Here is a 26635-nt window from a genome sequence, read left to right as displayed (position 1 = left end):
GCACAGAACAGCCATATATGTGGTGTGCAGCTCTGCAGGTGGATGTAAGTGCTGGAGATTCCCCATTACTGGGCGCAGGGGGCATTAACCCCTTCACTATCAAGAATATTTATCTCTTTTTGTTTTTCTGCATTCCACAAGTCAGAACTTTGTACTTTTCCTACCATGTCGATGTATGGGGGGCAGTTATTTGCAGGATGGACTGAACATTGTAATATAATCATTTATATAATTCCAGAAGCTAGCACTTATTTTATTTTTTTTTATAATAATTGATGGAGACTTTAAGGTGACATCTGTCTGCTTTTGTGAAAATGTGTGTAAGTCAGGCTGGAGATCAGTTCTTTATTTCTAACATAAGAAGCCTCTGACCAAGCTTGGGTGAAAACGATGTTATACTGAGTTTATTTCACTACTGATTTCACTCATTGGTTTGTCACAGATTGCCAGTAATTATATTCTTACATGGGATCTTTATGATGTTACGTCATTATCTTCTCCCCATTCAGGTCCCTACAATATCGGATCCTCTCAGTGGAGATCTTCTAGATAAGAGAATTCTCCTGAGTGACCCTACAAGGATGGATAGGGACAGGGACAAGATGGCGGAGAGGATATTACACCTCACCCTAGAGATCCTCTTCCGGCTTACTGGAGAGGTGAGAGATTCTGATGACGTCACATTACATCATTCTTATCTATGGGAATAACAGATGGACAGAACTGGAGAGGTGAGGACTCTGGAAATGTCTGTAGTGAGAGTTATTAATGTGTCTCTCCATAACCAGGATTACACAGTAGTGAAGAAGACCTCTAGTGAGCGCTGTCAGGCCCCTGTGTCTGAGGGATGGGGAAGACCCCTGAGCCCAATCACGGGGCCTCCACCTCACCCCCTGATACATGAGGACATCAATGACCAGAAGATCCTAGAACTTACCTACAAGATGATTGAGCTGCTGACTGGAGAGGTGACACTGCTGGGAATGCTGGTACATTATACAGTATGGAGGGATCGGGGGATGACGGTATCATTGTATGTGTCAGGTTCCTATAAGGTGTCAGGACGTCACTGTCTATTTCTCCATGGAGGAGTGGGAGTATTTAGAAGGACACAAAGATCTGTACAAGGACGTCATGATGGAGGTTCCCGATCCCCTCACATCACCAGGTAATAGACAGGACTAAATACACACGGCCTATAATTATCTGTATGTAAGTAATGAATTCAGTCCCTGTATGTGTTTCCTCCAGTTCTATCCAGTGAGAGGACAACACCAGAGAGATGTCCCCGTCCTCTTCTTCCACAGGACTGTAAACAAGAAAATCCTGATGTTCTTCAGGTAGATGGAGAGAAGGTGTCATGAAATGTTTTCTATGATGTATGGACGTCTGTGAAGGTCTTGTGTTCAGTCTTCTTTTCACCACCAGTATTATACACTGAATGGCTACTTTATTAGAAACCCCTCTATATGAATTAGATTAATCACCCTGAAATAAAGCAGTTTTCTGAGGATCAGATGTGGTGTGAATCCACATTAGAATGGGAACATCACATGATCTGCGTGGCTAAGCATTTTTTACTAGCGGTATAGTTGAGAATGTGCTTAGAATATTGTGAGTGAGGTAAAACAACCAGCAAAAGTGAATCCTGAGAATGTAAGTAACTCATCAGTAAAATGAATCAAAGGGGTTAATCAGAAATAGCTTTGAAGAACAGGTGGTACACAGTCATGTACACTACAGCTGGATGCAGTGCTGATGCTACAAGTAACATGTCTAAATGAACATTTCTTAAGCACAGATGACCTATAAAAAGACAAAAGTTCAAGTACAAGCTCTGTCTTAGGGGAAACAAAAAGGAAAGACTTCAGCTGACAAAAGAGAGCAAAAATTATATTACTGATCATTGGATAAACATTGCGTGGTCAGGTGAATTGAGATTGCAGTTGCACTGTGCTGATGGTTGGGTCAGAATTAGGCACTTATAGATTGCTTCTGGGAACATTGCAGAGAAGTTTCTCTTTCTTAAAATGGTCTTCACAGTTCCTTGATATTCATTTTGAAGAGCATCTCTAGGAGAAGGTAGAAGTGTCTGTTAATCTAATTTGTGGCAAATGCAAAAAGCAGCCCTGCCTGAATAGACTATAGGATTTCCAATGTGTTACTACATGAGTGTCTCTAATAAGATGGTGTCGCGCACAGTGTGGTAACGAAGGGATGAGAGGAAGGGAGCCCAACACTAGGGAAAGGGGGAGTGGAGACCCCTAGGCAGATCTAAAGTCACCCTGTCTGCCCTAAATGTCCCTAAATAGATTCTGCACCTATGGCCGAACAGGAACCTAATCCCTGCCTGACCCTGGCAATAAGCCCTGCTTAGGGAAGGGGTCACTAGTCAATCCCCAGTACAACTAAAGACAACTGGGATAGACAAGCAAGGGGAAAACATATCTTGAGTAGACTCAGAGAGAGACATGGACATCCTCCAAACACCAGAGAGGAAGATAGCCGACGGCTATAGCTCCAAGCCTCAACAGGGGAAAATGGAAATATCACCGGCGACTCCCAAAAGCAAACAGGAAGTTTATAAACACCCAGACCAGGTGTGTCAATTAGAGCCAGGGGGAGGTTGCCACTGGGTCCAAGTGTCAGAAGGATTAGGAAGGCGTCTGCAAAGCCAACCGCAGAGACCTTCTGCAGCCAGATGCAGTGCGACTGTCTGCATCATCTGACACACCCGTGACAGATGGCTATTCAGTGTATGATATACTTTTTATGGAGATGACAAAATTAAAGTTGACTTATGATATTAGATGTATGGATCTTCTCACTATTTTCTGGTTGTGGAAAATGCTAGATTTATACAGGGGGCCGGCAGTAATTTGATAACCATTGCTGTCATTTTTGGTTGTCATGTTCATTTCTGATTTTTTATCACTTTTGCAATATTTGTTTTAGGGTGAAGATCTGACCCATATTAATACCACAGAGACATATGTGAGGGGTGATGAGTGGTGTAAGGAGGAGATTCCTACAGATGACTGCACAGGTGAGTAGTGACCACTAAAAGCAGATTAGACATAGATTCTACTCAATTAGTTGCTGATTAAATTATATATTGATTTTAGGGTAAAAAATAGAAATGAGCTACACAAGAAATGGAGGCAAAAGAGATTAAAATTTCATATAGAAAGTAATATGGAATTACTGAAAATGTTCCACTCTTTCCCCTCTAGATGAGAGGATTCCTGGGCCAGTGTGGTGTGTACAAGTGGGTTTTGTTGGAGCCCCACCGCTCCATTTGTCCATCCTCCCTCCATATTTCACAAACCCTCGCCACCCACTTTGACTTGAAGACAAAGTGAGAGCAGACTTTTTCATGGGTTCAGCTTCCAACTTAGCAGCTCTATGGTTTGTTTATCAGCATGATTCTGGGTGCCATTAATGATTCTTCCGCAGGGTCACCTAAGGAAACCTTTTTATTACTTGTACTTTCTCTAAATAGTCAAGTTCAATTGCCATCTTGGCAGACACTGATGAGGTTAATGGTAGAACCTCTCTAAACCATTGAATTGGTAGTAGCAATAGGCGATGTGTACAAAGGGCCTTGATTTAATCAACGTAAGCTAATAACCTGCACTTACTAGGAATTCCTCTTTTATGTGGAAGCATTACGATACCTGATCAGTGGGTTACCGAAACTCTCTGTGAAGGGTAGATTCAGGCTGGTCAGTTCAATGTACTGTGTAAGCAGCCCCAGACATCTAAGGGCATCACAAACCTGTTATTGCTCAGTCTGTTTGTCCCTCTTAAGAAGCTGGATGTGGACTGCAGGAGAATTTGTAGCTAGTCTTCATGCTGGACTCTTGTTTGTTATTGGAATTAACCAGACAAATTGATTCACCTTCTGATACATTGCACCAGCAGCCACAGAATCAAGAAAGATGTTTCAATCTGTTAATTCTTTGGGACTGGCTTAGGTCTTTTCATGTTGAGTCCAATTATGTCACAGGTTTCTCGTGACCGTGGCCTTCCAACAATTTCTGTGAACTTCAGCTTTGCAACCATACTTGTTGTGAATTAGACTTTTTGGCTCCCTCTTGTGGTTACTAGTGATATGACTCTGGGATTTTCTTCCCTCAGTTTGCACCCAGCTGGGTCGTTAGTTCAGGGGTGTTGCTATATAAACCTCCTGGATCCTTAGTCCAGTGCCTGGCATCGTTGTAATCAGACACATTCTGTTTGCTCCTATCTGCTGGTCCTGGTTCGTGCAAAATTAAGCTAAGTCCTGCTTCTTTGTTTTTTGGGTTATTTGCTTGCTCTCATTTTTGTCCAGCTTGTACTAAATGTGATTCCTGACCTTGCTGGAAGCTCTAGGGGGCTGGTGTTCTCCCCCCGGGCCGTTAGACGGTTCGGGGGTTCTTGAATTTCCAGTGTGGATATTTTTGATAGGGTTTTTGCTGACCATATAAGTTATCTTTCTATATTCTGCTATTAGCTAGTGGGCCTCTCTTTGCTAAATACCTAGCTCATTCTTATGTTTGTCTTTTCCTCTTACCTCACCGTTATTATTTGTTGGGGGCTTGTATCCAACTTTTGGGGTCTATTCTCTGGAGGCAAGAAAGGTCTTTCTTTTCCCTTCTAGGGTTAGTTAGTTCTCCGGCTGGCGCGAGACGTCTAGAATCAACGTAGGCACGTTCCCCGGCTGCTGGTATTTGTGGTGCTAGGATTAGATATATGGTCAGCCCAGTTACCACTGCCCTATGAGCTGGTTTTCTGTGTTTGCAGACTTAGCAATTATTCCTGAGACCCTCTGCCATTGGGGTCATAACAGTATGCCAGGCCAACATTGAATGTTTAATGCATTGCAGAAGTGGGATAATAAGAAAGGAAATTCTGAGTTTTTTTGTTTTTTTTTCTTTCCTCTCTTCCTCCCCTTTACCTTTGAGTGGCTTGTGCTTGCTGCAGACATGAATGTCCAGACCTTGATTACAAGTGTAAACCAGCTGGCAGCTCGTGTGCAGGGCATACAAGATTTTGTTACCAGTAGTCCTATGTCTGAACCTAAAATACCTATTCCAGAATTATTTTCTGGAGACCGATTTAGGTTTAGGAATTTCATGAATAATTGTAAATTGTTTCTTTCTCTGAGACCCCGTTCATCTGGAGATTCAGCTCAGCAAGTTAAAATTGTTATTTCTTTTTTACGGGGTGACCCTCAGGATTGGGCTTTCTCCCTAGCGCCAGGAGATCCGGCATTGGCAAATATTGATGCGTTTTTTCTGGCGCTCGGATTGCTTTACGAGGAACCCAATCTTGAAATTCAGGCAGAAAAAGCCTTGCTGGCTATTTCTCAGGGCCAGGATGAAGCTGAAGTGTATTGCCAAAAATTTCGGAAATGGTCCGTGCTTACTCAGTGGAATGAGTGTGCTCTGGCCGCAAATTTCAGAAATGGCCTTTCTGAGGCCATTAAGAATGTGATGGTGGGTTTCCCCATTCCTACAAATCTGAATGATTCTATGGCGCTGGCTATTCAAATTGACCGGCGTTTGCGGGAGCGCAAAACCGCTAATCCTCTGGAGGTATTGTCTGAACAAACACCTGATTTAATGCAATGTGATAGAATTCAGACTAGAAATGAGCGGAAAAATCATAGACGTCAGAATGGGTTGTGTTTTTACTGTGGTGATTCTACACATGTTATATCAGCATGCTCTAGACGTCTAACAAGGGTTGTTAGTCCTGTCGCCATTGGTAATTTGCAACCTAAATTTATTTTGTCTGTGACTTTAATTTGCTCTTTGTCTTCTTACCCTGTTATGGCGTTTGTGGATTCAGGTGCTGCCCTGAGTCTTATGGATCTGTCATTTGCCAAGCGCTGTGGTTTTGTTCTTGAACCGTTGGTAAATCCTATTCCTCTTAGAGGTATTGATGCTACGCCATTGGCGGAAAATAAACCGCAGTTTTGGACGCAGGTGACCATGTGCATGACTCCTGAACATCGGGAGGTGATTCGTTTTCTTGTTCTGCATAAAATGCATGATTTGGTCGTTTTGGGTCTGCCATGGTTACAGACCCACAATCCAGTCTTGGATTGGAAGGCAATGTCTGTGTCAAGTTGGGGCTGTCAGGGAATTCATGCTGATTCCCCGCCGGTGTCTATTGCTTCCTCTACTCCTTCGGAAGTTCCTGAGTATTTGTCTGATTATCAGGATGTATTCAGCGAGTCCAGATCCAGTGCTCTGCCTCCTCATAGGGACTGTGACTGCGCCATAGATTTGATTCCAGGTAGTAAATTTCCCAAGGGAAGATTATTTAATCTGTCTGTACCTGAGCATACCGCAATGCGTTCGTATATCAAGGAGTCTCTGGAGAAGGGGCATATCCATCCTTCCTCTTCCCCTCTTGGTGCGGGATTCTTTTTTGTGGCCAAGAAGGACGGATCTTTGAGACCTTGTATTGACTATCGGCTTCTGAATAAAATCACTGTTAAATTTCAGTATCCTTTGCCTCTGTTGTCGGACTTGTTTGCCCGGATTAAAGGTGCCAAGTGGTTCACCAAGATAGATCTTCGTGGTGCGTACAACCTTGTGCGCATTAAGCAAGGAGATGAATGGAAGACTGCATTTAATACGCCCGAAGGTCATTTTGAGTACTTGGTGATGCCTTTTGGGCTCTCTAATGCTCCCTCAGTGTTTCAGTCCTTTATGCATGATATTTTCCGGAAGTATCTGGATAAATTTATGATTGTTTATCTGGATGATATTCTGGTTTTCTCTGAAGATTGGGACTCACATGTGGAGCAGGTCAGGATGGTGTTTCAGGTTTTGCGTGAGAATGCTTTGTTTGTTAAAGGCTCAAAGTGTCTCTTTGGAGTACAGAAGGTTCCCTTTTTGGGGTTTATTTTTTCCCCTTCTGCTGTGGAGATGGACCCAGTCAAGGTCCGAGCTATTCATGAGTGGACTCAACCCACGTCAGTTAAGAGTCTTCAGAAGTTCTTGGGTTTTGCTAACTTCTACCGTCGTTTTATCGCTAATTTTTCTAGCGTTGTTAAACCTTTGACGGATATGACCAAGAAAGGTTCTGATGTTGCTAACTGGGCTCCTGCAGCCGTGGAGGCGTTCCAAGAGTTGAAGCGCCGGTTTACTTCGGCGCCTGTTTTGTGCCAGCCTGATGTCTCACTTCCCTTTCAGGTCGAAGTGGATGCTTCTGAGATTGGGGCAGGGGCCGTTTTGTCACAGAGAGGCCCTGGTTGCTCGGTAATGAGACCATGTGCTTTCTTCTCTAGGAAGTTTTCGCCTGCTGAGCGGAATTATGATGTTGGCAATCGGGAGTTACTGGCAGAGAAGTGGGCATTTGAGGAGTGGCGTCATTGGCTCGAGGGTGCTAAGCATCGTGTGGTGGTCTTGACTGATCACAAAAATCTGATGTATCTCGAGTCTGCTAAACGCCTGAATCCTAGACAGGCCCGCTGGTCATTGTTTTTCTCCCGTTTTGACTTTGTGGTCTCGTATTTACCAGGTTCAAAGAATGTGAAGGCTGATGCTCTTTCAAGGAGCTTTGTGCCTGACTCTCCTGGAGTCGCAGAACCTGTTGGTATTCTTAAAGAGGGAGTTATTTTGTCAGCCATTTCTCCTGATTTGCGACGCGTGTTGCAGAGATTTCAGGCTGGTAGACCTGACTCTTGTCCACCTGACAGACTGTTTGTTCCTGATAAGTGGACCAGCAGAGTCATTTCCGAGGTTCATTCCTCGGTGTTGGCAGGTCATCCGGGAATTTTTGGCACCAGAGATCTGGTGGCTAGGTCCTTTTGGTGGCCTTCCTTGTCACGGGATGTGCGGTCATTTGTGCAGTCCTGTGGGACTTGTGCTCGAGCTAAGCCTTGCTGTTCTCGTGCCAGCGGGTTGCTCTTGCCCTTGCCTGTCCCGAAGAGGCCTTGGACACACATTTCCATGGATTTCATTTCTGATCTCCCGGTGTCTCAGGGTATGTCTGTCATCTGGGTGGTATGTGATCGCTTCTCGAAAATGGTCCATTTGGTGCCTTTGCCTAAGCTGCCTTCCTCTTCCGATCTGGTTCCTGTGTTCCTTCAGAATGTGGTTCGTTTACACGGCATTCTTGAGAATATTGTGTCTGACAGAGGATCCCAGTTTGTTTCCAGGTTCTGGCGATCCTTTTGTGCTAGGATGGGCATTGATTTGTCGTTCTCGTCTGCCTTTCATCCTCAGACTAATGGACAAACGGAGCGAACTAATCAGACTCTGGAGGCTTATTTGAGGTGTTTTGTTTCGGCAGATCAGGATGATTGGGTGACCTTCTTGCCGTTGGCTGAGTTTGCCCTTAATAATCGGGCTAGTTCCGCTACTTTGGTTTCGCCATTTTTCTGCAACTCTGGTTTCCATCCTCGTTTTTCCTCGGGACATGTGGAGCCTTCTGACTGTCCTGGGGTAGATTCTGTGGTGGATAGGTTGCAGCAGATCTGGAATCATGTGGTGGACAACTTAAAATTGTCACAGGAGAAGGCTCAGCGTTTTGCCAACCGCCACCGCGGTGTGGGTCCCCGACTTCGTGTTGGGGATTTGGTGTGGCTGTCTTCTCGATTTGTTCCTATGAAGGTCTCCTCTCCTAAATTTAAGCCTCGCTTCATCGGTCCTTACAAGATATTGGAAATCCTTAATCCAGTGTCCTTTCGCTTGGATCTTCCGGTTTCGTTTGCCATTCACAACGTGTTCCATAGGTCTTTATTGTGACGCTACATTGTGCCTGTGGTTCCTTCTGCTGAGCCTCCTGCTCCGGTGTTGGTTGAGGGCGAGTTGGAGTACGTGGTTGAGAAGATCTTGGATTCTCGTCTCTCCAGACGGTGGCTTCAGTATTTGGTCAAGTGGAAGGGCTATGGTCAGGAGGATAATTCCTGGGTGGTTGCCTCTGATGTGCATGCGGCCGATTTAGTTCGTGCCTTTCACGCTGCTCATCCTGATCGCCCTGGTGGTCTTGGTGAGGGTTCGGTGACCCCTCCTTAAGGGGGGGTACTGTTGTGAATTAGACTTTTTGGCTCCCTCTTGTGGTTACTAGTGATATGACTCTGGGATTTTCTTCCCTCAGTTTGCACCCAGCTGGGTCGTTAGTTCAGGGGTGTTGCTATATAAACCTCCTGGATCCTTAGTCCAGTGCCTGGCATCGTTGTAATCAGACACATTCTGTTTGCTCCTATCTGCTGGTCCTGGTTCGTGCAAAATTAAGCTAAGTCCTGCTTCTTTGTTTTTTGGGTTATTTGCTTGCTCTCATTTTTGTCCAGCTTGTACTAAATGTGATTCCTGACCTTGCTGGAAACTCTAGGGGGCTGGTGTTCTCTCCCCGGGCCGTTAGACGGTTCGGGGGTTCTTGAATTTCCAGTGTGGATATTTTTGATAGGGTTTTTGCTGACCATATAAGTTATCTTTCTATATTCTGCTATTAGCTAGTGGGCCTCTCTTTGCTAAATACCTAGCTCATTCTTATGTTTGTCTTTTCCTCTTACCTCACCGTTATTATTTGTTGGGGGCTTGTATCCAACTTTTGGGGTCTATTCTCTGGAGGCAAGAAAGGTCTTTCTTTTCCCTTCTAGGGTTAGTTAGTTCTCCGGCTGGCGCGAGACGTCTAGAATCAACGTAGGCATGTTCCCCGGCTGCTGGTATTTGTGGTGCTAGGATTAGATATATGGTCAGCCCAGTTACCACTGCCCTATGAGCTGGTTTTCTGTGTTTGCAGACTTAGCAATTATTCCTGAGACCCTCTGCCATTGGGGTCATAACACATACTTGCCCCAGAATCTAAAGATATTTCCCAAGCACTTCATAGCAGGCCACAGGTATAATGCCACCACTTGGCATTATTTATGGTATGATCTATGATGGTATCTGATGTTTGAACCTCCAACTTTCATTCTTGGTTAATGAAAACATTCTTTCTATTGGTAAATGCTTTTGCTGTGGTTCCTCATGTGTCAATGACAGATTTTTACCTCTGAAATACACTACGAATGCCCCCAGCCATCTCTCTTAAGCCCTTTATGACCTTGGACGTGTCCATATGTCCAGGTAGGCTGGTACTTACCAGTCTTGGATGTATGGATACGTCATGGCAATGAACGCCGCCAGATGCCACCCGATACTCAGCGCAGAAGCGGTGCCCTCACCGCTCCCAGCACTATAACACCCTAAAGGCTGCAATCTGTTTTGATCGCAGCATTTAGCAGGCATGCAGAGGGAGGGAGCCCCTCTACTCTCCGATTGGCACCCCAGTGACATCATCGTGAGGGGTCAATCGTTGCCACGGAGACCCAATGTCGTAATGACGACATCCAGGTCACCAGAGCCAGCAAACTTGCTACACCGTGCTCAGAGCATGATGTAGCAAGTTTGTTTGTCTCTCAGTGCAGCGCTGATAGTTTGTAAAGCATAGCAAAGCTCCATAGCAAAAATTATTTTTCTATGAAATAGTTTTTATTGTCTAAAAACGCCCAAACATAAAAAAACTATATAAATGGGGTATTGCTGTAATCGTACTGACACTAAAGGTACCTTCACACGAAGCGACGCTGCAGCGATAGCGACAACGATGCCGATCGCTGCAGCGTCGCTGTTTGATCGCTGGGGAGCTGTCACACAGACCGCTCTCCAGCGACCAACGATGCCGAGGTCCCCGGGTAACCAGGGTAAACATCGGGTTGCTAAGCGCAGGGCCGCGCTTAGTAACCCGATGTTTACCCTGGTTACCAGCGTAAAAGTAAAAAAAAAAAACAGTACATACTCACATGCGCGTCCCCCAGCGTCTGCTTCCTGACACTGACTGAGCTCCGGCCCTAACAGCAGAGCGGTGACGTCACCGCTGTGCTTTCACTTTCACTTTAGGGCCGACGCTCAGTCAGTGTCAGGAAGCAGACGCTGGGGGACGTGCAGGTGAGTATGTACTGTTTGTTTTTTTTACTTTTACGCTGGTAACCAGGGTAAACATCGGGTTACTAAGCGCGGCCCTGCGCTTGGTAACCCGATGTTTACCCTGGTTACCAGTGTAAAACATCGCTGGTATCGTTGCTGTTACTTTCAAACACAACGATACACGGCGATCGGACGACCAAATAAAGTTCTGGACTTTATTCAGCGACCAGCGACATCACAGCAGGATCCTGATCGCTGCTGCGTGTCAAACTAAACGATATCGCTAGCGAGGATGCTGCAACGTCACGGATCGCTAGCGATATCGTTACAAAGTCGTTTCGTGTGAAGGTACCTTAAGAATAAAACTCCCTTATCAATTCGACAACTTTGGGGTTCAAGGTGCTCACCACACATCTACATAAGTTCCCTGAGGGGGCTAGTTTCCAAAATGGTGTCACTTTTAACCCTTATAACTACCTAACAAAAATAAATATGTTTGAAAAATTGTACTGATGTAAAATAGACATGTGGGAAATGTTATTTATTAACTATTTTGTATGATTTGACTCTGATTTAAGGGCATAAAAATTAAAAGTTTTAAAACTTCTAAGTTTTTAACATTTTTGCCAAATTTCTATTTTTTTACACAAATAAACACAAGTCTTATCGAATAGTTCCAGAGGTATTACCTCATAAAGTGACACTGGTCAGAATTGTAAATTTTTACCTGGTCATAAAGGTGCAAACAGCCCTTAGGTGTTAAAGGGGTTAATCGTGGTCTGAGTAACAGCATAATAGAACTGGAGTTCTATTGTATTATTCCAAGCTGTGGTAATCAAGTGTGGCTGTCTAAAATAATAGTGTAAAACTGAGTCAATAGCAACGGGGAGGCAACTACAAACTTTTACCTGCACCAGGTTTAATGCATGAGATTAGAGCTGGAATTACTGCAGCTGCTGGCACCAGACTTGCTCATAGATCCTTATTAAAGGACTTAAAGTGTACTCATTGAAATTACAGAGCCTCAAAATTGTTAGTTTTTCCAACCAGGTCGGAAGTGGGCAAAAACAAGTCCTCACACAGTGTATGAGATGAACACTACCCAAGATAAACACTTACAGCCACATGTAGGGATCTTTATTAGTCTCCACACAATAATTTGCTAAATATAGATAAATATTTCATAATTACAAGGTTGGTGGCTAGCAGACTAAAACTTGAACCTATCAAATCAAATAGACCGCTTTAACAGGGAACTGAAAAGCGAAAAGAGCACAACCTCTTAGTCTATTTTTTTCCACTTTGACATCTACTGTTGCCACCATTGCTTTGATCAGTTGATTGAATTTTATTACAATTTGTGCAGAAATATTTATGTAGAAATGTTAGAAAATGTAGAAATATTATAATTAATTAAATATTTTAAATTCCTGTTATTGAAAAACAATAAATTCAGTTTTATTTTTTGGCAGGTGACTGTATTAGAAGCTCAGATGCACATCTGATGTTTTCAGAATTTGCAGCAGATGACCATGGTATAACACCCGATACATATGTAGAGCTTGTGGTTCTCCCAGATATATCTCCAGCCCTTCACAGCAAAGATCTATCATATGACCCTCTTCAACAGCTCCTATCTTCTGATTCATTACAGACTGATATGCAAAATAAAAATAGCAGAAGGGATGTTGAATATCAAATTGCTCACACAGTGGATAAGCCATTTTCATGTTCTGAATGTGGAAAATGTTTTAAAAAGAAATCAGATTTTTTTAAGCATCAGAGAATTCACACAGGGGAGAAACCATTTTCATGTTTCGAATGTGGAAAATGTTTTATTCAGAAATCAGATCTTGTTAGACACCAGCGAAGTCACTCAGAAGAAAAACCATTTTCATGTTCACAATGTGAGAAAAGTTTTAAAGAGAAATCGCATCTTCGTAATCATAAAAAAACACACACAGGGGAGAAGCCATTTTCATGTCCACAATGTGGTAAATGTTTTATAGAGAAATCACATCTTCTTAGACATCAGAAAAGTCACACAGGTAAGAAGCCATTTTCATGTTCAGAATGTGGGAAATATTTTACAGAGAAATCAAGTCTTGTTACACATCAGAGAATTCACACAGGGGAGAAGCCATTTTGTTGTTCAGAATGTGGGAAATGTTTTAATCGTAAAACAAATCTTGTTACACATCAGAGAATTCACACAGGGGAGAAGCCATTTTCATGTTCAGAATGTGGAAAATGTTTTACAGAGAAATCAAATCTTGTTACACATCAGAAAACCCACAATGTGGAGAACCCATTGTCTTTTTATTTTTAAATAATTGTATTGTCAAATTGTGCAAGAAAAAATGAAAGTTAGTTGTAAGGGAAAAGGAAATCATTTTAGAGAATTAATTTATTATTAGAAAACGTATGCACTTACCAATGAACATCTGTAATCAAAAAACAAATGTAATTCAAATATCACACGTACCTATCGATCATGTGTATAAAATACACTATTTCACATTTATATGTTGTGAACAGCCAGCAGAAAAATTGCTTTATCATAGGTATATGCCACTGAGTTTGCTGCTCTCTGTTGTATCATTGTAGGAAGGATTTGGGCACTGATCTTGCGTTACTAGGTCGGTTATTCAGGTGGATTCTAAGGTGGTCCGGGATTTAGGAGTGACAGAAGAAACTAGGTTGGATGGTCACTCCCATACTACACATGAGGTTTCAGACCTGATGAGATTAAGCTCCAGGTGGGACTATATAGATGATTAAAAGGACAAGATGCTTATATAAGCTATTGGTATGATAATGTAGCAAATCACTCAGGAAAAATAGGTAAGACACTTAAAACTGAACAAAACCTGCCGGTTCCTGTACAGACTAGAGACCACGAAATACAAAATAAATCGATAAGTACGTACTGTTAGAGTATATTCCACCTACTTCCTAAAAAGAAACAAAAGATAGGTGCAAGTTATATAACATAAGCAGCAGAGAGATAACCCTAGCTGGTCTTTCACTAACTGGCTTAAACTACAGCTGTATGGCTGGATATCCAAATGAGACTATCACCAGCTGGAAATACCAGTAGGGGAAAAGTATATAAACCTCACCTGAAAATTGATGGGAAGACAAATGAGTACCGTATTTTTCGCTTTGTAAGACGCTCCGGATTATGAGACGCACCCCAAATTTTGAGGAGAAAAATAGGAAAAAACTTTTTTTAATAAATTGGTGGGGCGTCTTATAATCTTATTACTTACCAGGGGTTGTGGCTGCAGTGGATCAGGGTCCCAGGGTCGTTGCTGGAGGCAGGAGTGGAGCATTGCTGAAGGCTGGGATGAGGGGGTCTGCAGGGGGGCTCCTGTGCTGCAGGCTGGGATGAGGGGGTCTGCAGGGGGCTCCGGTGCTGCAGGGGGGCTCCGGTGCTGCAGGGCGGGCTCCGGTGCTGCAGGGCGGGCTCCGGTGCTGCGGGGTGCTCCGCTGACATTTTGTGAAAGGCCAGAGCCCCCAGCAGTTCGTCCATGCGTTCCTGTATGACTGACTCCGGGAAAATGGCCGCCGTAATCTCGAGAGATGAGATCTCAGCGCTGAAATCTCATCTCCCAAGATTTCGGCAGCCATTTTCCCGGAGTCAGCCATACAGGAATGCATGGACGAACTGCCGGGAGGCTCTGGTCTTTCACAAAATGTCGCCAGAGCCCCCTGCAGCACCGGAGCCTCCAGCATCACCCGGGGCAGCAGCGGACAACAGCGGTGGCGGGCAACAGCGGTGGCAGGCGGCGGCGGGCGGCAGCGGACACCCCCTCATCCCAGCCTGTAACGGTAAGCGGTATATCCGCTTTGTAAGACGCACCCCCATTTCCCCCCCAAATTTGGGGGAAATAAAGTGCGTCTTACAAAGCGGAAAATACGGTATATGAAAACACCTGTTAGTCTAAAAAGACTGAAGCAAGGATAACAGAAACTAAACACCCAGAGAAAAGGTGTATCTGCTGTGGTTCAAGGGACAGAGAAGGCAACCACAAAGCACAGCTTTAAAGGTTCGAATCCAGACCCTTGACAACTGTGTATTTAGGTAATCTGGAAATCTGAGCTCCTCCTGAAAAAATAAACCACTGCTACACACATTGTCTTTAATTGTGACCTCCAAATAGTTAACCTGACCATGACATCCTGCTTGTGCATGAAAATTGGAAGGTGTTCATTGTGCCTATGAAAAGGACTTGTATTGTATGATTCTTGCTGAAGAAAATAAATAACTATGCTGGACTTTATGTATTACCGGACAAGCAAGTGTATGTTTACCTACAATTAACAGCCCTGCCTATTCTGATCCTATGTTTTGCCTACCATTTCTTGCTATCTTTACAATTTATATAACTGCATTTAAAAGGGGTTGTCCAGTCTAAATTTGTAAGTTTGCAGTCACTGTGTGAGACTGCAGACTTATGAATTCCCCCAGAGCATGCACTGCGCCGGGAACGATGGTGATGTATGAGATATACATACTCCCGACCCTGGACCCAACTAGTGGGTTTGGCCTCGGTCCATACACTGATTGCGGATATCAAGAGTCAACAATGGCTCACATGTTCTGCTACCCGAATGGCTCAGGCCCACAGAGAATCGCGGTTGAACCCCAGGTAAAGTTGCTAGATTGTTTTGACAGGGACAGCAGTAAGTTCTCTATTATTTTCTGCCTGGTGTAAATTATACTTTAGCCCATGTCCTGTATTCTGCTAGGTCTGAGGGTCAACAAGTGGGTATTGTTTTGATTTTACTCCGTGGAGATCCACAGGCTTGGACATTTTCTTTGCCTGAGGATTCCTCAGTGTTTTCCTCTGTTGAGGCATTTTTCTCCATTCTTGGCCTCATTTATGACGAACCTGAAAAAGTCTCTGTGGCTGAATCCAAGATCTGTAAGTTGGTTTAGGGAGGCTGGAAAGCTGAGAACTACTGCTCAGAGTTTAGACGCTGGGCAGTAGAGACCTCAAATGATTCCGCTCTTCGGAGTCAGTTCTACCAGGGACTTTTGGATCAGATTAAGGATATGCTGGTCTACAGTTCCTGGCCAAAGTCCCTGGAGGAAGCTATGATACTTGCTATTCGTTTATATAGATGCCTGAGAAATAGAGACACATTTAAAGGTGTTTCAGTGGCATCTTTCTTGATATCAGTTGAAACCTGTGAACCTATACAAATTGGTGCTGTAGAGATCCGAGTGGGCTACAGAGCTCAATGCATCAGTTTATTTTTGTTCATACTGTGGTCGTTCAGTCGTGTTGTGGTTCAATGATTTAAAAATAATAAAGAATTTCTTTTGAAAAAAGGAGTAAACTTTCTGACATCAGACGTAATAATCCGTCCATGTGCCTTGGGCCTATTTCATCAGGGACGGATTAATATGTCCACGCGATCGCCTATGCACATGGGAGGTGTGTTGTGAAATTGGATTTTGGGCTCCCCCGGTGGCCACTGGTGGAATTGAACTGGTGTGCATCATCCCCTCTGTTCACCTGTTTCCATCAGGATGTGGGAGTCGCTATTTAACCTTGCTCCTCTGTCACTTCCATGCCGGTCAACATTGTAATCAGAAGCCTTTCTGTGCATGTTCCTGCTGCTAGACAACTCCCAGTTAAGTTGGACTTTAGTCCTCGTTTGTTTTTGCATTTTGTTCCAGTTCACAGCTGTAGTTTCGTTTCTGTGTCTGGAAAGCTCTTGTGATCTGAAATTGCCACTCTGATGTTATGAGTTAATACTAGAGTCTTAAAGTAATTTCAGGATGGTATTTTGATAGGGTTTTCAGCTGACCATGAAAGTGCCCTTTCTGTCTTCCTGCTATCTAGTAAGCGGACCTCAATTTTGCTAAACCTATTTTCATACTACGTTTGTCATTTCATCTAAAATCACCGCCAATATATGTGGGGGCCTCTGTCTGCCTATCGGGGAAATTTCTCTAGAGGTGAGCCAGGACTATATTTTCCTCTGCCAGGATTAGTTAGTCCTCCGGCCGGCGCTGGGCGTCTAGGGATAAAAAACGTAGGCAACGCTACCCGGCTACTGTTAGTTGTGCGGCAGGTTTAGTTCATGGTCAGTTTAGTTTCCATCCTTCCAAGAGCTAGTACTTATGTTTGCTGGGCTATGTTCTCTTGCCATTGAGAACCATAACAGAGGTGCCCCTCTGCCTTTAGATCAGAGACCCCTCGGCGTGACGATCGTTGCCGTGGTGACCCGATGTCGTCATGACGTCACCAGACCTAGGAAACTTACTGATCATGTTCTGTGCATGATGAGCAAGTTTCTCTGTCAGTACAGAGCTGACAGTTTCTACAGCATGGAGATGCTGCTGCATCCCCATGCTGTAGAAGCGATCAGCTTGCAAAAAATTATCCCATAGTGGAATAAGGTAAAAAAGTTAGAAAAAAGTTAAAAAAATGTTTTAAATAATTGTTAAAATATTTAAAAAAAAATCAAAAATAATAATAAAAAAAAATCAAAAGATGTTGTATCTCTAAAATATTTGAATGAGAAAAAATATATATAAACAATAAAAGTTAACATATTTGGCATAAACCCCCTTCCTCAAAAGAAATTCCTGAATTGCTGGGTCTCTTTCATTCTGCCTCCCAAAAATCGGAATAGAAAGCAATAAAAAAATATGTGCCCTAAAATGGTAATAATAATCTTTATTTTTATATAGCGCTAACATATTACGCATTATCATCACTGTCCCTGATGGGACTCACAATCTAAATTCCCTATCAGTATGTCTTTGGAATGTGGGAGAAAACCGGAGTTCCCGGAGGAAAACCACGCAAACATGGGGAGAACATACAAACTCGTTGCAGATGTTGTCCAAGGTGGGATTAGAACCCAGGACTCCAGCACTGCAAGGCTGCAGTGCTATACACTGAGCCACCATGGTAACAATAAAATTATCAACTTGTCCCTCAAAAAAACAAGACCTCACATAATTCTGTGGGCCAAAATGTAGAAAAATTATAGCTCTCAAAATGTGCTGATGCAAAAACCATTTTTTGCAATAAAAAGCATCTTTTAGTGTGTGACAGCAGCCAAACATAAGAATCCGATATACAGTACATCTGGTATCGCTGTAATCGCACCGACCCGAAGAATAAAGTCAACTAATCACTTAATACTGCACGAGGAACTGCATTAAAACTAAAACCACTCCTTCACATGCTGTTGATTTTTTTCATTCTGCCTCCCAAAGATCACAGTAATGCTCGGCACACATTTATTCTGTGCTGAGCGCTTACACCGAGGTTTCTGTGTAAATCTATGAAATTTGTGAATCAGACAGAACCCCCAGCAGAAGATTCCCTATAATAAGGTAGATGGAGCCACTGTGGACGCCGTCTGACCTGTGATCCGGCGGTGTCCATCATTTTAGGATTGCATAAAACTGCCGCTTCTGAAGCCGTGAGAGCCCGCCTAACTTATGGGTGCATGCCTCCCGATTGGTTGGGGATAGCGTACTGGTGACTGCAACGTACTTGTGACTGCAACGTACTGGTGACTGCAACGGCAGTTTGCAATTTTAACTTGGCAAGTTTCATAGCTGCTTGTTTCAGGAAAATACCCATGGAGTTAAAATCGTCACTACACCTTGTAGGGATTGACTCGCTCAGGTGCGTTGGAGGAAACAGGAGGCACGTTCTCTTTAAAAGTTCACAGGTTTATTTGCACCATAAACCATACAGCAAAACAGAAAAGAAATAGCCTTTGGCTCAGGAAAGGAAAATACAAATGTCCAGTCCTTCAGGCTCAGTCCTGTGGAGGCTTTCTCCTCCACACATACAGACTCCTGTCTGTAGTGTCCCGCCTGGACACAGGGATCTCTATCCACCATGACAGATTCCCACACTTCCACTGGAGGCTAGCATTAGGCTTTCTTTAATAGGTGTAACCACACCCAGAACCCATCACATGATCAGACATGTGGTTGTGACCTCACCACAGGTCCTGACATACATACTGACAGCTATGGTTACATCACAGCGGTAAGCCATCTATGTGACACATATCTCCCGTCGATTAGACACCCTTTAGCCATGCTACATACCTCCCCCCTCTGCCTAAAGCCGTGGGGCTTGGCACTTATCCTAAACCGACTAGAGATCCCTCTCAGTCGTCCCTGACAGCCACACCATCTGTCTAAGTCAGGGCCTGTTATTAAACCCTTTCGTCGGCCTTTGTCATCCCTTTCCGTCACATCCTTTGATAACGGTGACCCCTTGTCATCTCGTCCTCTACAGGATCTCCCACTTAAGTCACTGAGCCCTGAGCTAACTGAGGAGTCACTATTTCTAGCTCTTCCAACTGACCACCTTCGGTTCTCTCTCGGTTGTTGATCTCTCCTATTATCTTCCTTCGGAGAGCAGCTCTTCTCTTTACGTCTATATCCTCTGTTAACTTCAGCTTGAGGACTTCCAGGCTTTGGAGCACCTCTTCGCCTCTCTGGCAGCTGTTTATTAACTAGCAGTCTCTCACGTCTCAGCTGCTCTACCTCTCTTAGGTAGGCCTCGCGATATTCCAGGAGCATGCGGATATTCCTAAGACTCTCTCTGGACCCAACAACCAGGAACAGAACCATCCCATCTTCATCCATGACCTGGACCTCTTCATCAGCCGGTATCCTCAGTCTCTTCAGACAGGATTTATCCACCATCTCCTGCATCACTCTCCCAAGTTTCCCAATGACTTTCGCCACCAGACCTTTGGGTACTTGGACTGTGTCTTCCACTAAGCCCAGCTGACTAAGAGCTTTCCTTTCACGCTCCAAACGTCGAACGGCTTCATCATTCTTCAAAATGATCTTCTGCTTTGTTTGGAGGCAGTGTAGGTGCATATCCCTCAGGACAGCCACCCGCTTCACTGTGACTTCCCTATTCGACAGTATCACCAACTGTTTAGTCTCTGGTGCCCAGTGCACACTACATGCTTCCACTGCTTTTCTGAAGGCCTCATGCACACCTTCACCAATACAGGCTTCTTGCACCTCTTCGGGTACATCAATCACGGTCTTGAAGAGCAGGGTCTCACTCTCTTCAAAGACAGATGGCTCCCTTTTTGCCTCTGACCTTTCCACAAAGACGTCTGTCACGACCGGGTGACTCTCTTGTTCCGCTTTTAGCACGAACTCTTCCTCAGTCTTTTCTTCCGCTTGAGCCTTCGCCAAAATGGGCATTGGCAACTCCTCTGCCAGGCAGCGACGTTCCTCCTCTCTCTGGAGAAGCGCCTGCTGATGTTTTTCTTGAGCCATTCTGAGCACGTCCATATCTTTCACTATGGCCCTATTCATGACCTGACACGCTGATAGGTGACCTCTGAGTTCAACTACCTCCTTCTCTAGGTCACCCACTTTGTGTTCAATTGCTTGCCTCAGGACCCTTTCTTGTTCGACTGTTTCTCTAAGCAGCTCTATGTTATGGTCCTGCTCTCTTTTGGCCAGCACATGTAGATTTTCAGAAGGGCTCTCTTGCCCACCCAGACTCTGCCTCTTCAGAGTTCCAGCTGTTTCTGCATCCAGCTCTATGGTCTCTCCTGAGCTCTCTGTCTGTTTACTCTTAGGTACCTCTTGACTTTTAGTAACTTCAGAGATCTCCATCTCTTCAGCATCAGGTACGTCATCATACTGAGCCACTTCACTCTTTCCAGGCATTGTAGATGTGGGTCTACTACAGGTCTGTTCTAACCCCAGCCCGTCACTAACTATCTCAGTGTTAGGGTTTGTCAGAGATAAAGTGACCTCCTCATCAAGGACAGTAACCTGATCTGTACCTGACCCTGTCTCTTCCTCATCATCTCTCTTCTCAGAGGGTGTAACCTGTCCCGCCTTTTTGCGTCCCCCGCGACGAGATGAAGATTTGTGACTTTTACTCTGCTCCTCCTTACTGTACTCTTTTCTCTTTGCGCTTGAGTCACAGTCTGATCAGGAGTCAACCCCTCTCACTCTGTCATCCTGGAACAGCAAGTCCCCACTTAAACAGGTGTCAGACCCACACTTTCTTCCAGTCACCCGTAACTCTGGACTGTCGACCTTAGGTGTCGCTATCTCCTTTTCATTCATTACACCACTCAGAATCTCTACAGCCGCCTGTTGTAGTGGGGCTCCCTTAGGGTCATTCTGTCTCTGTTCCAAGCAATCAGACACTCCCCTTTCCTCCCACAAGTCCCAAAACCTTTCAAAGTCCTGGCCAATTGCAACAGGGAATGGCAAGTCTGAGACTACAGGTACATCATGGCTGGCAATAACAGTGGGCGTCTCAATGATTACCCTGGACACCGGATAATCCCTAGCGACCCCATGGACGCAGTGGGCTTCCATCTTCCTTCCGGGAATCAGATAGACAGGGAGTGTGGCGCTCACCAGCGTCACCAGGCTCCCTGAGTCCAGAAGCCCAGTCACGCACACTCCATTGACTTCTACAGAACAGCTCTGTGTCATTTTGTCAGATGAAGTCAGTACAACATTCTGAACATGCGCTGTTCAAACACTGAACAGTTTATCAGCGCATTCGCCGCCGCCCCTTTTTTGGACTCCACCCCCTTTTGGGTTACTGCCCCCTTGTGGACCATTTTCTCCTTTAGGGCCACCACCCCTTTTAGGGACTCGACCCCCTTTTGGGCAACTACCCCCTTTTGGGACGACGCCCCTTTTTTTGGATGCCCGGCCCCTTTTTGGCCAACCATAATTATTTGGGTCACCGCTCCATTTTGGGACTCCACCCCACTTTTAGGGACACCACCCCACACTGGGGTACACCCCGTGGACTTCCCACAGTACTCTCAGGCCTCAGTTCGCCCAGCACACCAATGTGACTCTGGCCCTTTAAGAGTCTGCACACATTAAACCAGCAATGTCTCTTTTTTTTTTTAATATGTCACTTCACCAGCTCCTGCTGGTACCGCCACAGCTCCCGCTGCAGTCACACACAACTGGCACCTCCAGCTGCCGATCACAATCCGCCGCTGCTGCCACTGCAGCTCCAGCCGCTGCGGAACCTTCCACTGCAACCGTGGCCACACTCCACAAGGTTCTACCGCAGACTTCGTGGACCCGCCGATCCACAGCAAGCCGCTTGTCCCCTTCGTGGACCTGCCGATCCACAGCAAGCCGCTTGTCCCCTTCGTGACTCCACTGAGCCACAGCAAATTTCGTGACCTCACCGAGCCACAGCAAGCTGACTCTCAGGAAAAAGAAAAAACCCTGGACTCTCCGGTCCACAGCAAGCACCTGCACACGTGCTCCACAGAGAAAAAAAAAACAGTCTTTCACTGACCCCGGTCAGTACAGCACACAGACTTCGGTCTGTTTCACACCCGGCTTTACCACAGCCTAAAAAACAGTTTTTTTTGTTTTTTTTTTGTTTTTGTTTTTTTTCCACTGACCCCGGTCAGTACACACGGACACCTGTCCGTTACCTGTTGGTGCTGGCCACACAGGTTCCCAGATCCCTCTTCTCCTCAGAGGTATCCCAAAACAGCAGTTCTCACTGACCCCGGTCAGTACTGTATTACTCACGGTTGTCAAGACCGTTCACTCTTCTTGGCTCAGCCCAGCCAGCACTGCAACATGTGCTCCTGGATCTTTGCCCGCATTCTCCACCAATTGTAGGGATTGACTCGCTCAGGTGCATTGGAGGAAACAGGAGGCAAGTTCTCTTTAAAAGTTCACAGATTTATTTGCACCATAAACCATACAGCAAAACAGAAAAGAAATAGCCTTTGGCTCAGGAAAGGAAAATACAAATGTCCAGTCCTTCAGGCTCAGTCCTGTGGAGGCTTTCTCCTCCACACATACAGACTCCTGTCTGTAGTGTCCCGCCTGGACACAGGGATCTCTGTCCACCATGACAGATTCCCACACTCCCACTGGAGGCTAGCATTAGGCTTTCTTTAATAGGTGTAACCACACCCAGAACCCATCACATGATCAGACATGTGGTTGTGACCTCACCACAGGTCCTGACATACATACTGACAGCTATGGTTACATCACAGCGGTAAGCCATCTATGTGACACATATCTCCCGTCGATTAGACACCCTTTAGCCATGCTACAACCTGTAGATAAATTATCCAATGGGTATAGTTTCCCAAATGGGGTCACTTGGGGGATTCTGCTGTTCTAGCAATTAGGGGCTCTATATATGGAGTCCACAAACTGTTCTAGGAAAATCTGCGCTCCAGGAGGCAAATAGCGCTCCGTTCCTCTCGAGTCTCTCCGTATGGCTAAGTAGTACTGTACAGGAACATATGGGGTATTGCCAGATTCAGTAAAAATTGTGGGACAAATTTTGGTGTCATTTTTACCCACTTCTTATTTGAAAATGTAAAATCTGGGGCTAAAACTAAATTTTCATATTAAAAATGTAGTTATTTTTTCTTCACTGCCATGTGGTTTAAAATTCTGTGACACACCCATGGTGTCAGTATGATCACTGTACCCCTAGATGAATTCATTCAGAATTGTAGTTTGTAAAATGGGGTCACTTATAGGTGGTTCTGCTGTTTTAGCACCTTATGGGCTTTCGCAGTGGGTCATGGCATCTGCAAACCATAACAGTAAAATCAGAAGCTCCTTGCCTTCTGAGCTTTGCACTGTGCCTGAAAAATAGTTCCTGATTACATGTAAGGTATTGGCATACTCAGGAAAAAATGGACCTCAGTTTGTTTTTAAAAAAAAAAAAAATCCTATTAGCCCTTAGAAAATTAAAAACTTGGGGCTAAGCCAACATTTATGTGAGGAAAAAATGATTTTATTATTTTTACGTCTCAACGTTATAAACTTCTGTGAAGCACCTGGGGGTTCAAGGTGCTCACCACGCATCTAAATACATTCCTTGAGGGGGTCTAGTTTCCAAAAACTACACTTGTGGGGGGTTTCCACTGTTTTGGCATATTAGGGGCTCTGCAAATGGAACATTATGTCTGCTAATGATTCTAGGAAATTTTACATTCAAAAAGTCAAATGGCGCTCCTTCCCTTCCGAGCTCTGCCATGCGCCCATACATTGGTTTTCACCCTCACATGGGGTATCAGAACATATCTGGGTGAAGTGTCACTTGATGCACTGCTGATAATTATATTCAACGTATATTTTCCTTGATAACTTTATTTTAACAGGTTTACAAAGTCATCGCGTTTCGAAGGTCAACGCAGGACCTCTTCATTAGGACAAAAACCTAGGATATGTTCACCCGGATATGTTCTTTCTCTAAGTCCTTTGGACTTATGTACTGCAGCAGCTGATATATGCATTTGATACATGTTGCTTTGTTGCAATACCACCAGGTGAGCAGATCCATGTTGGTTTCTGTATTGTTTTAACATTTAAAACCCTATTATGCACTCTTTCTTTCCCAGTTTTCCTTACTACCATATGGGGTATTGGCGTACTCAGGAAAAATTGAACAACAAATTGTATGGTGCAATTTCTCCTGTTACCCTTATGAAAATGCAATATTTTGTGCTAAAAACATTTGTGGGGAATAGCCGGATTACTTACGGTAATGCTCTTTTAATGAGTCCATGACAGCACCCACTGGAGAGATAGGGATCCGCCCCAAGGAACAGGAAACCTACAGAGACATAAAAGGGGGCGGTCCCCCTCTCCTCCTCAGTTTAATTTCAGAGTACCCGGAGGACCGCCAGTGTTAGTCAACCATTACAATGTATCATCAGAACATAAACTTCATAGAAGTAATTACATTGGCTTTTATTAGGGAGGGATGTGACTGGGTGCTGTCATGGACTCATTAAAAGAGCATTACCGTAAGTAATCCGGCTATTTACCCTTCGCTATGACAGCACCCACTGGAGAGATTTCCAGAGACCAACACCTAGGGGGGGACCACCGTGCTGAGGATAGTCCTGCCAAAGTGTAGGTCAGAGTCTGAAGACAGGTCAAGCCTGTAGTGATTATAGAAAGTGGAAGGAGCCAACCAAGTTGCAGCCTTACATATATCCTCGATTGGCACGTTCCCTTTTTCAGCCCAGGAAGAAGCCATGGCTCTGGTGGAATGTGCTTTGATACCCTCCGGAGGTTCTTCGTTTTTCATGGAATAGGCCAACCGGATAGCGTCTCTTATCCACCTGGATAATGTCGCTCTTGTGACTCCATATCCTTTCTTTTTGCCCTGGAAGGATATGAACAGAGCCCTACTCTGCCTCCAACTACTAGTTTTCTCAATATATTGCAAAACTACTCTCCTGACGTCTAGAGTATGAAATTTTTGTTCTTCAGGAGTAGAGGGGTCTTTAAAGAAAGTAGGAAGATGTATCTCTTGTGACCTGTGGAACTTCCCTGCTACCTTAGGAAGGTATAAGGGGTCCGGTTTTAAGATTAGTCTGTCATGAAATGTGAGAAGGTAAGGTTGATCTATCGACAAGGCTTGAATGTCGCTGACTCTTCTAGCCGATGTTAAGGCTACTAAGAAGGCTGTTTTTAGCGACAAGTGTTTTAAAGATGCTGTGTCTATAGGCTCAAACGGAGATTCTGTCAGAGAGTCTAAGACTAGATTTAGATCCCAAGGAGCTACCCTAGGTATGTGGACAGGAGTAACTCGTTCACAGGCCGTGATGAAGCGGGATACCCATTTATTACCAGCAATATTATGGCCATAGAGGGCACCCAGAGTGGACACCTGGACCTTTAGTGTGTTAACTGACAGACCTAACTCTTTCCCTTTCTGTAGAAATTCTAGTATAGATTTTATTGGGACTTCAGAGGGGTTTGAACTAGTATGGAACTGAAGAAACTTCTTCCATATTTTGGTGTAAATTTTTGTTGTAGATGGTTTCCTGCTAAGCAGGAGTGTATCAATTAGGCCTTTTGAAAACCACCTGGAATTTAATATCTGCCTTTCAAATTCCAGGCCGTCAGGTGGAGGCTGTCCACCTGAGGGTGGAAGAAAGGTCCCTGAGAGAGAAGGTTTGGGATTGAGGGAAGGACCCAAGGATCCGTCACCGACATTGACCGCAGGCACGAGAACCATGGTCTCTTGGGCCAGAATGGTGCTATCAGTATTATCCTGGCCTGCTCTTCCCTGATCTTCCGTATTACTTGTGGGAGCAGAATTATCGGAGGGAAAGCATACGCTAGTTTGAATTGCCAGGGTGTTTGAAGAGCATCTAGAATGTCCGGGTGATCTGCACGGGACCGAGATGCGAATTTCTGGACTTGTTTGTTTTGTTCTGTAGCGAACAGGTCTATTTGGGGCTTGCCCCATAACAACGTTATTTTGTGGAAAATGTGAGGATTGAGACACCATTCTCCTTGATGAAGAGTGTGTCGACTTAGAAAGTCCGCTTGTTGATTGTCCTCTCCTTTGATGTGGACTGCCGAGAGGGACAACAGATGCTTTTCGGCCAGGATTAAGGTACTGTTTGCGGAAGACATTAGAGCGTCTGATCTTGTGCCGCCTTGTTTGTTTAAATACGCCACTGTCGTAGTGTTGTCTGAACAGATTCTGACGTGGCTTCCTCGTAGCTGTGGGAGAAATTGACGCAGTGCATAGTTTACCGCATTCAATTCTTTCAGGTTTGATGAATATAAATCCTCATTCTTATCCCAGGTTCCCTGGCAGAATCTATCTCCCATGTGTGCGCCCCACCCGTGGGGACTAGCGTCCGTAGTTATCGTGTGGGATGGTGATATTACCCAAGGGACACCCCCCGCTAGG

At 44.7% G+C, this 26635-nt stretch overlaps 1 protein-coding gene across 1 annotated transcript in view; it reads left to right on the top strand.

The window, feature by feature from the left end:
- LOC143768138 (uncharacterized) overlaps positions 1-26635 on the top strand; it is a 164675-nt gene continuing 138040 nt past the window's right edge. The window contains exons 1-8 of the mRNA XM_077256825.1: positions 1-44; positions 510-659; positions 789-968; positions 1045-1168; positions 1252-1340; positions 2956-3046; positions 12386-13226; positions 15669-15844. Of these exons, the coding sequence (XP_077112940.1) occupies positions 18-44; positions 510-659; positions 789-968; positions 1045-1168; positions 1252-1340; positions 2956-3046; positions 12386-13226; positions 15669-15844 (1678 nt within the window). The 5' untranslated portion in view covers positions 1-17. The remainder of the gene's footprint in view (positions 45-509; positions 660-788; positions 969-1044; positions 1169-1251; positions 1341-2955; positions 3047-12385; positions 13227-15668; positions 15845-26635) is intronic.

This window comes from Ranitomeya variabilis, chromosome 4, assembly GCF_051348905.1.
Source record: "Ranitomeya variabilis isolate aRanVar5 chromosome 4, aRanVar5.hap1, whole genome shotgun sequence".
Taxonomy (NCBI): domain Eukaryota; kingdom Metazoa; phylum Chordata; class Amphibia; order Anura; family Dendrobatidae; genus Ranitomeya; species Ranitomeya variabilis.
The sequence above is the reverse complement of the archived record's forward strand: the minus strand, read 5'-3'. Positions and strand labels throughout refer to the sequence as shown.